The sequence below is a fragment of the Aspergillus thermomutatus genome (genome assembly GCF_002237265.1).
Source record: "Aspergillus thermomutatus strain HMR AF 39 chromosome Unknown NODE_74, whole genome shotgun sequence".
In the NCBI taxonomy this organism is placed as follows: domain Eukaryota; kingdom Fungi; phylum Ascomycota; class Eurotiomycetes; order Eurotiales; family Aspergillaceae; genus Aspergillus; species Aspergillus thermomutatus.
The window spans coordinates 29,054-43,918 of NW_020798123.1; the positions used below are offsets into that span (position 1 = coordinate 29,054).

Genomic DNA, 14,865 nt, shown 5'->3' on the forward strand with positions numbered 1-14,865 from the left:
AGATCTATGTGAATCATAAGAACAACAACATGAACTTTTCCCTTCAATAACCTACATTGCACCCTGATATAGACATCCTGAATTGACGGGACCCATTATTCATCTCTTCCAAGGATGTTTACGATAAGCCAGCAGAAATCTCCCAATGGCCAGATGACCATTTGCCAGTGCCAGTTTCGCCGCTCTTTTTTTCTTGATCTCAAACTCTTCGGTGTCCGGGTGATAGTTCAACAGGAGATGTAGAGTGTCAAGCCTGCCATTCCCTGCAGCGGCTTCAATGGTGTTTAGTCCCTGCTCAATGGCAGGCGCTCCATTGATATCTGCCCCTGCCAGAAGCAGCATCATCACAATGCGAATGTTGCCGTGCATCGCGGCCCCCTGCAAGGCCGTGACTCCACCCAAATGTGCTGCTGGCGCATTGACATGAGCTCCATGAGCCAGTAGATATTCCGAGAGCTGCACGTAACCCGAGCTTGCAGCCTCTTGGAGAGCTGTCCGGCCTCGCACTGGACTGGGCAAGCCATTGACATCAGCCCCATGATGCACCAAGAGCTCCGTCATAAGTCGGGAGTTCTGTGACACTGCTATTTGCAGCGCAGTCTTCCCTCCATACTTGTTTGCCGGTGCATTGACGTCGGCGCCCCTTTCGAGCAGTAACTGGACGATGTCGATATTCCGCATAGAAACGGCGGCCTGAAGGGCCGTGACATCGCCAGAAGAGTTGCTTTCACAGCGGTGGTTTACGTTGGCGCCTGCAGAAAGCAGACACTGGACCACTTTAAAGTTGTGTCTTTCGGCTGCAATTTGAAGAAATGGCTCCGACGGAAGGGACGGGTTATTGTTAACGACTGCTCCTCCCTTGAGCAGAAGCTCCAGCAAAGGCACGTCACAGTTCCAGCTTTTCAGAGCTAGCCCTATAACTTGATTCTTCGTGATGGGGTCAGATGATATGATGTCCGGTTCTTTATCGAGGAAAAGCTGGACAAGCTCTTGATCACATCTCTTGGCGGCAGCTTCCATCACCGAGATTCCAGCAAATGTAGCTCTGTTTAACTTGATCTTCGCGCCAGACTTCAATAGCATCTTCACCATAGACACATGGCGGTTTTCAACTGCAGACTGCAAGGCTGTGCGCCCTCCAGAAAACGAAGGCGGGCCGTTGACGTCTGCTCCATGGTCTATCAATACCTGGACCAGATCTTCGTTGCCTTGGGACGAAGCTTGCTGCAGAGGGGTTAGGTTTGTCTGCGCACAAAACCCCACGTTTGGGTTCGCACCCTTCTCCAGGAGTTTTCTTGTCATTTCCAGGTCTCCTTTTCTCACTGCGACATGAAGAGGCGCATATTGCTTCTGGTCTTTGGGACTCTCAGTATACGCTCCGGCTCGCAGCAGTAGGTGAACTATTTCATTCCTTATCGCCGAGTCTCCGATTTGGATAGCTTCCTGGAGAGCTGTGACCCCTTCAGTGAGAATCGGGTCGGTATTGACAGCTGCATTTGCATCAAGAAGGATCCTGACCCCTTCGGTGTTGCCCGCGGCTACTGCTATCTGCAGGGCAGTTTTGCCTTTCTCTTTGGCCGGTGGAGCATTTACATCTGCCCCATTCCTGAGCAAGATGCTCAACACTTTTGTATCCGAATGTATAGCAGCAGCCTGAAGTGCTGTCCTTCCACGATAGACGCCAGCAGGGGCATGGACATCCGCCCCCTTCCGCAGGAGAATTTCAATGATCCTTTCATTCCCGACCATAGCAGATATCTGGAGTGCGGTGTGGCCATACTTTCCTTTCGGCCTCGCATCGATATGAGCTCCAGCGCTCAAAAGCATGCGAGTCATGGTGATATTCTGTGCCCGAATAGCTGCTTGCAACGGGGTAAAGACGGCCGGATAATGCCATTCGTATTCGTCAAGTTCCTGGTCTAGAACTGTAGGTGGGCATTTTCTCAAGCTGGCGTTGACAGCGGCGCCTTCTTCCAACAGAAGCTGGACCACCTCCCAATTCTCGTTTTCTGCCGCTAGAAGGATGGCTGGCTTAAAGGAATCGGGGAGGCCAGTACAACCAAAAAGCAAGTCTTCGTCTGGCTCTTCTTCTGATTCGGAGTCTGCATCGCTGTCCCCAAGGTAATCAGGACTTCGATTGTCACATCGATAGCCTGAGCGAGAATCAATGTCCGCGCCTGCAGCGATTAAAAGCTCGACTATTTCGGCATCGGTAGATTTACGGCATGCCATTTGTAGAGCTGTACCTCTCTTGGATGTTGTGAAAGAGTTCGGGTTCGCTTTCTTATCAAGAAGGAGTTGCACCAAACCAGGTCCACCATGCTGGACAGCAAGTTGCAGAGGCGTGAGTCGGGCGCAGTCTTGCGGTGGATTAACATCAGCTCCAAACTGGAGTAAAAGGGCCACAATATCAAGTGCATTGGAGTTAGTGCATGCAGTGTGGAGTGGTGTCTCCCCATCGATCACTAAATTTGCGTCTGCGCCGGCCTCCAGCAATATCCTTGCACAATCCGCGTTATTGTACCTGAGCGCTCGGTGAAGAGGTGTTGTTCGCATACCCAGCCCACTAGGTGCATCTACGTCCGCTCCAGCCTGGATAAGGATTCGACAGATCTCAATGTCTCCCACGGCCGCCGCACTAGCTAACAGGTTGCTCATGAATATCTCGATTGTCGTGGTCGTTGACTTCAAGAGCGCTTTAAGTCTCGACTGAGAGCCGCTTTTCTTGATAAGCAATACCAGCTTGTCCGTTGACAACAGGGACATCAGGTTATTGGATGACAGGTAGACGCAGAGACTGAGATAGTGAGACAGATTTTCCGGGGAGGGCGATTGAAATATAGCCTCGGCTCTTCTTGCCAAGTCGCTGTTGACATCCCCTATTGTGATAGGTTCCAGGGCTGAAATTAAATCGCTGGGACTATGACCACTGAACGTACGGGTCTGCTGTAAGAGAGTCCAGCGGGTCTCTTCAACAATGTCGTTGGTGATGGAATCAGCGCCGTACTGAATATGGCTGTTCCTATTTGTAGATGTCGGCGTACTAGCAGACCTTAATACAGGCAGACATTGTTCCAACGTAGCATCCCCGAGATAGGAAGAGGCTGCAGCTGGCTCCTCATTCCCTTGCAAATAGAACTCCGATAAACTCAGCTCCGGGAGCTCAATCTGGAAGGCAAGAGGGTCCCGATCGGCGGATTGGAACATTGTAGAAGTTTCAAGATTGATACCATCCACGTTCAGGCCCTGGCACCAGTCCATCGCAAGGACGTTCGCGGAGTCGTCGGAGACAGGACCATCTATTTCTAATCGGGGCGTACCCACGACAACCCCCTCCGGGGTCTTGGGGTCTGAGATGATGAACGGGTGAGCATATGGACGAGGAAGCAGGATAGAGAAAGAAGTCATCTATAGATACGCACCGGAGTCTCCCATCCACAAATACTGCGACGACAATGAGACATGACGAGCTGTTTCCTTTCTAACCTTCGGATCAGGGATGAGGTTGCCGTGTATCCTGACGTCGCCGGGGTCTTTTCCGTCTCTTTTTCGCTTCTCGCGACGATGCGCAACGTATTTCCAGTCTTCATCGGTCGCGTTCTTTTTGAACCCCCACTTCTTGAACTGCCGAGTGTACTGAGGTTCGCTGGGAGAACGTGGCTTCCTTTAACCGGGACTGAACAACTTTCCAGGGGCATGACCAACTGACCTTTTGCGGAAACTGTGCCTCTGGGACATATACTCTTGAATCTGCTTTAAAGGGCATTGCTGATTCAGCCACAAGTCCCTGAGCTCGTCGCGGTGGCTCTGCCATTCGGCCTCTTCCTCCTTAGTTCGAGCCATGAGTTCTTTTTTTCGTTGCTTGTTTGATGACTCTTTTCCTTTCGAGTTTGGCTGTCCATGAGGACCGTGACTCGTTTATATCCCCCCATATCTCCAAGGGAGATAGACAGCGCCATAGGTACGAAAGGGAAAAATTTTCACGCTGAATCCTCATTGGATCCTGCCAAAAGGTACAGATTATGTTTCTGGAGGCTCGCAGCCTTGTCGAATAATGGCTGCGGATACGTATCTTCTGGTCTCGACAAATGACAGCAGGCAACGTCGCGCCGGACTAAGCCTTCCGCTGGCCTAGCCATTGGTTTGAGATATTCTAATCCCTGATCCGGGGTGTTATGCCTCCTTGTTTTCGATTTCCTTTTCCCTTTTTTCCTTTTTTCTTTTTCTTCTCTTTTCCCCCAGCCACAACGCCAGACCGCCAGACCGCAATTCTGGTAATCTTACGGAGGTATGTACATTGCCCCTTTTGTCTTCTTTTGATGGCTTTCGCGACAGTCGTCGATTTCCCAAAATATCTCTAGGCAGCAAAGGGTAGCGATTCTCGGGACAGACCCGACACCTCGCAAGCATTTCGCAGGATTGGATACAGGATTTACGGCGTAGAGAGCGTATTGCAGCTCAAAATCTCAGCAACACGTTCCTTGGAAAATATGCTTTGCTTCGCCAACGTTGTATACAGTCGTAATTCCCCCATTTGCACCATCCCATGCCTCAAAGGTCTGCCGATGCATCAGAGAGGACCTCAACGAACTTTAGATTGCTCGAGAGGCACAAATTAGTCTAGTTCCGCTTGGTTTCCCAGCTACGCGGAGGCAACTTGGGCAGCACCAGCCCCTGGCCCCGTCCAGTCCTCTCACGGGTCTTTGTGCTTCCAAGGGCACGCGACGCCTTTAGAGCTTTAGAATATTGCAAAGCGATCTTTAAATCTGGAGAAAGGGGTCGTTGGATACCGTTAGAAAGTACGGGTGTAGCGGTCGTTGTCAGGTCAATTTTGCAGTCCTCACATTCTATCTGTAATGACCTAGGCTGCTTGGCATGCAGTACAGCCTCAGCTCATCCTTGTACCTGGATGAAACTATGGGCACTACTTAAGGTAGTTCACTATGTTGAGTGCTGGCTCAGCTGCTATTGGTAGAGACCAGAATTTCAGCCTAGGTGATGATTCCTATATGATTGGTGCTTGACTTAATCAACAGTCAAGCTTCATCATCAGACGGATTTGGCATCTAGTATTTACACTCAATGCTTTTCTGTCACTTATGATGGAGGATAAAAGCCTCTTCCCTGTCATCTCAGAATGGCTTTCCTGCCCTTGAAAAAGAGGGAGGTCTCTACGCTTCTGGATACAATCAACAACTTCCATTGCCTGTCTTCTTCTGTGGTGACCTAGAGAATGGGGTGGTCAGTGGAGGCTATCATTGCACTTATCACTCTACTTGTTACTGGCCCTCCATCCCTTCTTCTACTTTGGAACCATCTGAAAGACCGCAATAAAGAGCCTACTTTTTCAGCAGGTGAGTTCTACTACAGGAAGGAAACCTAAGTCCTAAGGAAAGAAAGGTTTAACCTAGATCCTCATCTAGATCGGCCACGGTCACGAGTCATTCTCCCATGGACGTCGACACAAAAGGATACCGAGCATAACCAGCGAACTCTTGAGGACGGCCTTGGTACCTATCATGTTCCTGCAGGTCAGTGCCCGTGAACTTATGAGAGCTAGTTTTGAGCTCTGGCACTCGCTGTTCTCGCGGCTAATAGGATACTCAACCAATCGAGCTGCGCAGAGATATCTATCTGTCAAAGAGCCATTGCAGAGATCCACGTGTCGTATAAAATGGCCGATGATTACTTATCTCGCTGAAGCGCCTCGGAAAGGCTGTGACGGCGCTGGTGCAAGGCAAGAATGGATATAGTGGAATAGACACAGTTAGGGCTGGTATGAACGACACTGTTCCTTTTATCACAAATTGACCGGGTATCAAGAGCGTGTATAAGCTTTAGCCATCGGCTACACCTGAGCGAGATTCCCTTTCTGCTACCTGCTTATTCCAGCATCTTCACGCAAGCTTGTGCAGTAGCCCGAAGGCCCGAAGTCTTAAAAGCGCGAGCCAGCGGCTACAGGTCAGAGCACATTGACTGCTGATGATAGTATCCTCAGCATCACGTACGTGAATCGAAAGATGTTTGCACTATAATTATCTATTAAGAAACCAGCCAACCAATCAATTATCAGTCAATTGGTAGGAGACTTGCAAGATCAAAGTCTAGCTCTTGGCCTCTAGCTTCCAAATCCAAATACCCAGGTGCACTCTGCTCAATAATCCGAGACCACAATTCACGACTCCCGTAGCCCGCAAAAAGGAACTCGCCTCGTTGCCTGGCGGATTCCAAGATATCGAGGATGGGGAGGTCCATATCCAGACTTGGTAAACCAGAACATTAGCACAAGGATCATACGACAAGGGCATCAACGGGGGTCGTAACATACGGTTGATTATAATGTTCATGGCCACCGATACTTGACTGAGCGAGTTCAGACACACTGCGGCCTAGAATCTGGCCGAAAGACATCACTTGCCCCATATTCCAGGGTCTTCGGAGGGTGGAAGCCTTGATGCCACCGCTAGACGAGTACTCTACCAGTGCCATCCGACCAGTATCCAACCCCGTCTGGTCAATCACGAACCAAGAGTAGCCAGCCCACGTTGCGAACACGACCGTGCCAGTCCGGGTCATGGATATGGCATGGAAATCCGCGGTCTCCAGGAAGAGCGCCGGTAGGACGTCGGCTAGACCAAGTGAGTCGCCGTGCGCAGACAGACCGGTGGTGGAGGGATTCGGGGTGATCAGAGTCGGGATGTGGCATCCCGGTGCTTGCCCAGCCCCCGCCAGGTCAAAGGGGTGGACGTCGTTCCACTCGTCCTGGTGGACGTACAGCAAGATCAGGAATTTGAGTAGGTGGATGTAGTTGCGAGGGTTCGTTTGGCGGTCCACTGGAGCGAGACACACGAACCGCTTGTCGGGTTGAGGTTCTTGTGCCAGCGCAGAAGCTGGGTAGTCTAACGCTGAGGATGGCGACGGGGCGCGAAGCTGGTAAGACTGCTCCAATGTGTTAATTCCAATGTAGATATCATATTCATTTCATACACTGACAGCTCGAAAGTCCTGAGTAGCCGCTGCCCATTTCTCCACCAGGACGCGCCGTTGACGTACTTCATCCTCAACATTAGTTGTTGGGCGCCATTCTTCCTAAAGAAGATGTGCATATGTGAGTCAGTGATAAATGTATACACGACTTGCATTCCATACTCTTATGAATTGCAGCCAACCCTTTGTCTCTTCTTGAAGCTCTGACGGGGATAGCTTGGTCGGATGAAGACTGATGGTCGCAGGGATCCCGCCAGGCCAATATGATTGCGATGTCGGATGCGACATTTGGTGGCTTCTGAGGAAGGAATCGAGTATTATGTTGTCTGGTGTAGATAGAACCCCGAAAATAGTTGAAAAAGAAAAGCGAGGGGGAATTCCGCAGGTTAACTCCCTGGACCGAGGCCAAATTCAGGGCCCAATAGAGGCGAGGAAATAATTGATTTCGACTTTGAACGCTAACAAGAGACAATAATGATTGGTGTTATTCTGTAATCTGGGAAGATACATTTCAGATTTGCAATTGCAAGTTATTTGTAGGTAGCATAAACGGGTCTAACAGCACTAACTTGGAGGTCGAATAGGGGCGGTACTACTGTGTATACGGAGTTGCTTAGCTGTCTCCGTACTAGTGTTGTCTAGCCCTAATCAGCCCTAACATATGCTCAATTGCACCCTCCATAGGAACTGTCGCAGATGGCAGATGCGCAGTACTCATCCGTTGATCCGCTGAGAGAGAAAAGAGCGTCTTAGTCAGTTGCCTTCAAGTATGTCTACTAAGTGTAATCACTTACCAGTAACCATAAATACTGCGGCAGTTTCCGATATTGGAAGTGAAGCAGGTATAACTGCTATTATCAGCACCACAGAGACTATTTAGAGAAATAGTGCCAGAATAAGGCCCATAGCTGGAGTCACAGTTTAAACCACAATAGTCGCTCATTAAGCCACTGCAGGCATATTTATTAGATGGAAATGTGGTGTCACCAAGCTATTATGACGTCGCTTACCAATAGCCATAGATAATCGCAGCAATCTCCATAGGCAGAATTGAAGCAGGTCCTGTCATTATTATCAGAACCACAGAGCCTATTAGGAGAAATGCCACTAGCACAAGCTCCAGCAGTTACATCCCAGCTTGAGGTTGCGCAATAATCTCTGGTTGAGCCACTGGAAATTGGGCTATCAGAATCCAACGCGATGCAGCCCTTACATAAGGATGAAACTTACCAGTCACCCTGATTGCTACAGGATTCGCCAAAACTAGACTTCTCACGCGTGTAGCCTGTGACAAGTTCCATCTGGAGAGATTGTGAGGCTGGTGTTTCGCAGGCATGTGCTGACCACCTTCCTGCAGAGCAATAACCAGCAAGCATGGGTGACCGAACTGTGGACAGGCCAAGTCCCGCGGTACTACACCATGAATCTGTTCGACAGCACTAACAGCCCTGCCGCCACCTTCTTCGGTAAAGACACAGACCGTTGTGTTCTGCTTTGGGGTTGGCAGGAGCAGATGACAAAAATGCATGGACGGGAGGCCCTGTTTTCCACACCCTATGGTCGTATGTGCTAGGTGATTTCTATTAATATGAACTATTCTACTCTCAGTCTCTGCTATTATCAAGTATCATGGCTCACTATTTAACTGAGCTGAATGTCTCTGAATCCGCCTGCGTGGTGACGATATTTGCGAAGCTTGATCGAGGTCGGCAAAGGATTTCCCTGTCGATATGGTACTCCAATGTAACGACTGCCATCTGAATAACGGGGCGCACACAGCAACACATATTCTCTACCAAAGCTAATTCGGAATTGTATGTAGTCTCTGCCCCCCCTATTGTCTGGAGGATGGGAGGGCGTTTAGAATCATCCAAAAGCTAAAGACACAGCCCTATACGGAGCGTCCCTATGAACGCTGCTTGGTATATGTAAATAAAGAAACTGCAATGGATTCTTTGATTTATTTCGTGAATTATAGAAGATGGCTATTCCCCATGAACAAATAACCTCTCACTCAAAGGCTCGAAGATCTTTTCTCCTGGAGGACCGACAGGTTTCCCAAAGACCAGCTGTGCCTTGAGACTCCAATTCGCAGGGACCTCCCATTGCTCAGCGACACGGGCATCAAGCATTGGGCTGTAATGCTGCAGATTGCAGCCCAGCCCTTCCGCTTCCAAGAGTGTCCAGACTAGCGTGGCGTTGGTAAGTGACTCTGACAGATTGCACGCGGAAACTTACGGGCAAATTGATGCATTCCATTGGCATGTTCCGACCCTTGACAAGATTAGTTTGAGTCCGTTGGAGTAAGTGAAATACGTACATTGTGGGAATTTATCCTTCGGCATAGGCCATTTTCCCCCGAGCTTGCCGTACGGAGCTGGGTCTTCATAGAACAGGACCTATTCCGCGTCAGTCGGCATTCCGACAGGATTCCAAAGTCGCAATGCTACTAACCGTTTCATATCCTGCACGGTACATGGCGATTCGGCGCTTGTATAGCTTCTCAAACAATTCCGGAGGCACCGACGAACTGGCGACTTCGGTTGCGATGTCCCATAGTTTCCGGTGCTCGTCCTTAAGGAGGACCACCAGACGAGTTGCCTGGCTGTTGAAAGGGCTGGGAGTGTGTAGTACCACCTCAGAAACGAGGTCCCGCAGTCGCTCGTCAGATATTGTCGATTCGTTGGTGAGGGCGTAGACAGATCGACGGCCTCTGAAGCCGTCGCTTAGAGTAGCAGCCAGGTTGTGCATGTTGAGTTTGAAACGGTGCCACGAAATATCCAAACGAGAGAAAGAGAACTGGTGCCAACATCGCAAGTATCTTCTTTATCGTCTTTGGTGGCCCAACACGTCTCCCCTGCCGGGGTTCGGGATTCGGGGGTCGGGTCTCCATTAGTGAGACGGTTCTCATCAATCAGATGAACCGTCAGATTGCGCAGCGTCTCCCGCAGCTGGACACGAAGTCTCTGATGCTTATGGGAACAACGCATGTAGATCCCTCCTCACTGCCCCAACTGTCAATGGCCCTTAATGCAGCCTTGCGATATGTATGGTTGATCTACGTGGGAGTGAGTGCGGCCAGTCTGTTCGGAGCGCTGGGGGTGGAGTGGAGGAGTGTGACAGATAAAGTGGCTGGAAGTGGACCCCAGAGGGTCGAAGCACAGAAGACTGTGAATAAAGAGTCGTAGAGGTAGAGGATTATGCTAGATCGCAATAGAACTCGGTTGCGTAATGGCATATTTGGTTCAGCGTTATTGACGTAGACACTTTCTAGCAGGTATGGCCAGATCAACTACAGAAGTGATACGTGGACTACACCTGGTATTTGGAGTCTATAGCTACCTTAGAATAGAAGTAGTCAATCTAGCGGGGGAAAGGCGTAACCGCTCCCTAAACCACCTCCCTAAAATCATAGGTAGATCAGGCATCAACCCGCTAATAGAGGGACATAGAGGCTTGAACATAAGCATAAGACCTTTGGTCTCCCTTTGCGAGTAGTATATACAAAGAGAGTCTCGCGATCCTTAGTTCCTTACAACTGGATCTTCTGTATATATAAAGCAGCATTATGGGAGCCTCATCGTCTGAATCCTGCTTCTTTTCTCTAATATTCAGTAATCTGCGATCTAGATAGCATCGTAGCTCCTGTAGCTAGGCTAGCAGTAAAAGTTCCACAGCCGGTGACAGGTGTGGAGTCCATGTATCAGTTTTCTTCAACTGCCGTAATTCAATTTCTTTCTGATCGAATGTCTCACATATAATCACCGATGATAAACAGGCGCCGAGTCCTTGGCAATCTGCCAGATCTCCCCCAGCTCCTGCAGCAGCGTCTGGGACAAGGGACCCGCCTCGAGAATGTCTAGGTTCTGCTCTACTTGAGCTAAGCTCGACGCTCCAATAATGATAGCGTCGCCATGCCGCCCGTCCAAGGCCGAATGGTGCATCACCCAGCGTAGCGCGGCCGCATGAGCCGTCAGGTTCTCCCGTTCTGCGGCCGCTCGCAGGCGATCAGCAGCCTCAAAGAGTTCGTCCTTGAAGTAGTCCTCCTGGTAGACTTTGCCCAGCGGGGTCTAAAGAGCTCGCCAAACATAAGCCACTCTGCTCGTAGTTGGGAAAAGGGACAACATATACCGTTCCGTCGAATCGGGATCCAGCTAGCGCGTTCTGCGACACGTTCTTGGAGGCCTTGCCGGTGAAGAGACCCGCGGCCGAGGGACTGGATTGATCATCAGCGGCCGATGGTCATAGAAAGGCCGGGCCGGGCAGAAATACATACCTATATGCATAGAAGCGAATGCCATGCTTCCTCAATGTGGGAAAGAGCCCCTGCTCCCCGGAGCGAATCAACGCATTATACCGCCCCTGATACACTGTCGGCTTAATGTACCCTTCGCGCTCACAGATCTCGATCATCTGCTCCACTTCCTCTGCCGTGTAGTTGCTGACCCCTAGCTCGGAAAATTTGCCCGCCCGGTGGGCTTCGTCCATCGCCCGCAGGGTCTCCGCGAAGGGGGTCGCGCGGTCCGGCGCGTGCAGGTACATGATGTTCACCTTGTCGAGGTGCAGCGCGTCCAGAGACAACGGAATGCTTGCGGCGATCATCTCTGCGGTGTGCGTACCGGGCCGCCAGGAGACGACTTTAGTGTCGATGGTGGCCCAGTCGCCTGCGCGGAGGGAGCCCAGGAGGGCCTCGGACGTACCTGGGGCGCCGACCGGGTAAGCACGCGCCGTGTCGAGATGAGCGACGCCGCGGGCCCGAAGTAACTCGAACAGAGGGAGGGTGTTTTCGGGTCTGTTGAATTTGGCCTGGGGATGGCTGGGATCTCCCATGGCGGCGCAGCCGAAGACGAGCTCGGGGAGGGAAGATTTGCCTATCATTCTGTTTGTGTTGGAGATTTAGGTAGCTCAGGTAATTTGTTGAGCAAGCAAGTCATGCGACTAGTAGGACATATTGGATATTATGTAGGAACTACTGAAAGGTCTATCTATCTATCTGGACGCAAACCCGAGCGGAACACCCGAAATGATATCGGGCCTCGATCTCGGGATACAAACATGGAAAAAAAGAATGTGAACATATCTCGGGGCTTGACGACTCATCTACTTATGGATGCATGACCAGCTTATGGCCATTGACCCCTCCTGTCGCCAGAATATCTAGCGTCTTCTGCACATTCTCCAACCCACCCTCGACCACGCGATGGCGAGTAGGCACGATGCGTCCCGATGACAACCCCCACGGCAGATATCGCTGATAATACCATTCCCGCAAGTCCCGATTCGCCTCTTCCTCCAGCGCCCACGCCATAGGGAAATAGCGGTATTCCACTTGCGGCGGAAATTCAAACTGAAACCGGGGTCCTTTCGTGGGATGCAAGCCATACAGTACCCCGCCCGTCTCCCCCAGCAGCCGACACAGAATCTTGAAGCTGGGCGGCAGACTGACACAGTCAATAACAGCATGGTAAGGGCCATGGCCCTTGAACTCCGCCACGATGTCTCCCTCCGGCTGAGAATGATCAATGATGTGCGTCGCGCCCAGCGTCTCGACGAAGGCACGGTTCTGCGGCGACGAGGTGGTGACGACACTGTAACCCGCGTCGGAGGCGTATCGCGTGCCCAAACCACCGCAGCTAGATGAGCCGCCGTAGATGAGGATGCGCAGGCCGTTGCGCGGGGCAATCCCATCGCCGTCCGTAGGCGGGCGTGCAAGGCCCATGTGGTGCGACAGCGCGGCGACCATGGTCGTCAGGTTGATCATGATAGCCGCCGCGGATTCCAAGCTGGTCCGCTCGGGAATGCGGGTGGTCGTCTCGACCGATGCCAACGCGTATCTCTGATAGACCCCATGGGCGGGGTCACTGAGGGTGCGGTCGGCACGATTGACAGCGACGCGATCGCCCGGTTGGAACTCAATAACATCGGGACCGACTGCCAGCACGTCGCCAGCAAAGGAAGTGCCCAAGATAGCCGGGTATCTTTTGGGGTGGACCTGGAAACGTTGATCCTTGAAGTCGATGGGACTGAAGGCGATGCATTTGTTCTTGACCAGGATCTGCCCAGGCCCGGGTTCGTAGAGGCCAGCGGGTCCCAGTTCGACTGGCTCGCAAGCGGCATTTTGCCAGCATGCTTGGTTCTGCATTGTGATGTGTTGAGGCGACGTAGGATCGCTGGCTTGTCAAGGTTGAGCTGCATCAGGATGGTCTCCATTAATAGTTTTATGCCGGGGCTCGGAGAAGAACGCCGTGTCTGACCCGAAAGACCCGAATAGAGAGGCAGCAGATATACCTGGGCTGAAAGAAGTTCTGAGGAACAGACCTTACACACAGCTTGCACACACTGACATCCAGATCCGAAAGCTAAACAATGAAGTACAGTATCCAAGAACCGGTGCCGCATCAGGCGGCACACCATGAATCGATCGAAGCTCTCTGGCGCTTGGTCTGGAGGAAGCGTGTATGTTCCAAAAGAGAAAAAATCTACGTCCTTCTCGAACCAAAATGGAGAAACTGACGTCAGGCAGTGTTCCGCTGGGATATACCCGTTCATGGAGGCCAAGTTGGAAGACTTTGAGGGGATTTTCAACCAGCTGATAGAAGCCCATCATCGTCCTCCCTACAACTTTGACCGTATTGCGGAGACATTCTTCCCCGTAGCGGAAGATCTGAACTCGAGAGGAGACGCAGCCGAGAAGGAGGGCAATCTGATCTTGGCCTGCGAGTTGTATCTGCGAGCGGCGGCCGTCTATCGTATCGCTCGATTCCCCTTTCCCATCTCTACGCGACAGTTGCATGCCTGGAAGTGTCAGAAGGCGGTCTTTTTCAAAGGAGCGCGGTATGTCTGGTTTATTCCATTTCCTGGGTATCCGAAAACACGCTGATAGCTCAATGGACTACTCGTGCCCCCCATGCACGAGGTGTGGATTCCTCATGTTCACGGCGCAGGGAAGGAAGTACGCTCCCACATTCCCATCTGTGTTCGCGTTCCTAGCCATGAGTCGTCGACCAAGTTCCCAACAATCATCCAGATCTACGGACTGGATGGCTATCGCACAGAATTCACTCGCAAGTCCAATGACCACATCCGCTGCGGATATGCCTCGATTGCCGTGGAGATTCCCGGTACGGGCGACTGTCCTGCTGTTGTTCAGGACCCAACTAGCCCCGAGCGACTGTGGAGCAGTTTGCTGGACTGGCTGGAGCACCAGGACTGGGTCGATCGCAGTCGCCTCGTTGTCTGGGGGGTCAGTACGGGGGGCTACTACGCGGCTCGTCTGGCGCATACGCATCGAGACCGAGTGGCGGCGGTGATTGCACAGGGGGCCGGGGTTCATTATATGTTTGAACCCGATTGGTTGGACTTGTCAAGTCATCTGGACTATCCATTTGAGTACGTACCTATGCTTTCTCAGAAGGAGCCTGGAAGTGGCTGACGTCTCCTCTAGTCTGACCTACTCCTTGGCTGTCAAATTCGGTTACAGAGACGTCGAGGCCATGAAGAAGGATGCCCTACAGCGGTTTTCCCTGCTTGCGAATGGATTGCTGGATCAGCCATCTGCGAAACTTCTTCTGGTCAATGTAAGCGCGAGACGCGCCTCGTTATCCTGATTGTTATGGCAGCTAATGACTCTTGATAGGGAGTGAATGACCAGATCTTTCCCATTGAGGATTCATACTTGATGCTGCAACACGGGAGTGTCAAACACGCCCGGTTTGTACAGGGGCTGGGGCACATGGCCGAGCCGGCAGCGACTAAGATTATCAGCGAGTGGCTGGCTGGTTTCTTCAGAACCTTTGCTCCTTGAGGCAGCTTTTGCGGATTTGCTTCTCTCTACTGGGGATAATTGGCTTGTTTTGAGGGTTACCTAGATCAACAAGG

The 14,865-nt window shown here is 51.5% G+C and overlaps 5 protein-coding genes across 5 annotated transcripts; 1 reads left to right on the forward strand and 4 right to left on the reverse strand.

Moving 5' to 3' along the window:
• Positions 1 to 99: 99 nt before the first annotated feature.
• Positions 100 to 3,843, reverse strand: CDV56_103986 (uncharacterized protein; the record flags this gene model as incomplete). The annotated part of the gene is made up of 4 exons (XM_026757605.1): positions 100 to 2,879; positions 2,940 to 3,350; positions 3,423 to 3,646; positions 3,710 to 3,843. 4 exons carry the CDS (start codon positions 3,841 to 3,843, stop codon positions 100 to 102), a joined length of 3,549 nt encoding a protein of 1,182 aa, XP_026615135.1.
• A 2,226-nt stretch (positions 3,844 to 6,069) lies between these two features.
• On the reverse strand, positions 6,070 to 9,738 carry CDV56_104573 (uncharacterized protein; the record flags this gene model as incomplete). The annotated part of the gene is made up of 8 exons (XM_026758192.1): positions 6,070 to 6,262; positions 6,329 to 6,939; positions 6,988 to 7,089; positions 7,170 to 7,285; positions 9,002 to 9,175; positions 9,226 to 9,261; positions 9,308 to 9,386; positions 9,442 to 9,738. The coding sequence occupies 8 exons, from the start codon at positions 9,736 to 9,738 to the stop codon at positions 6,070 to 6,072; spliced, it is 1,608 nt and encodes a 535-aa protein (XP_026615136.1).
• A 1,010-nt stretch (positions 9,739 to 10,748) lies between these two features.
• Positions 10,749 to 11,865, reverse strand: CDV56_104967 (aldo/keto reductase family protein; the record flags this gene model as incomplete). Its single annotated transcript, XM_026758586.1, has 3 exons — positions 10,749 to 11,057; positions 11,119 to 11,203; positions 11,264 to 11,865. 3 exons carry the CDS (start codon positions 11,863 to 11,865, stop codon positions 10,749 to 10,751), a joined length of 996 nt encoding a protein of 331 aa, XP_026615137.1.
• A 226-nt stretch (positions 11,866 to 12,091) lies between these two features.
• On the reverse strand, positions 12,092 to 13,129 carry CDV56_105065 (zinc-binding alcohol dehydrogenase family protein; the record flags this gene model as incomplete). Its single annotated transcript, XM_026758684.1, has 1 exon — positions 12,092 to 13,129. One exon carries the CDS (start codon positions 13,127 to 13,129, stop codon positions 12,092 to 12,094), a length of 1,038 nt encoding a protein of 345 aa, XP_026615138.1.
• Positions 13,130 to 13,353: 224 nt separating this feature from the next.
• CDV56_105162 (alpha/beta hydrolase family protein) lies at positions 13,354 to 14,791 on the forward strand (the record flags this gene model as incomplete). The annotated part of the gene is made up of 5 exons (XM_026758781.1): positions 13,354 to 13,443; positions 13,511 to 13,821; positions 13,978 to 14,376; positions 14,432 to 14,564; positions 14,624 to 14,791. 5 exons carry the CDS (start codon positions 13,354 to 13,356, stop codon positions 14,789 to 14,791), a joined length of 1,101 nt encoding a protein of 366 aa, XP_026615139.1.
• Positions 14,792 to 14,865: the final 74 nt, after the last annotated feature.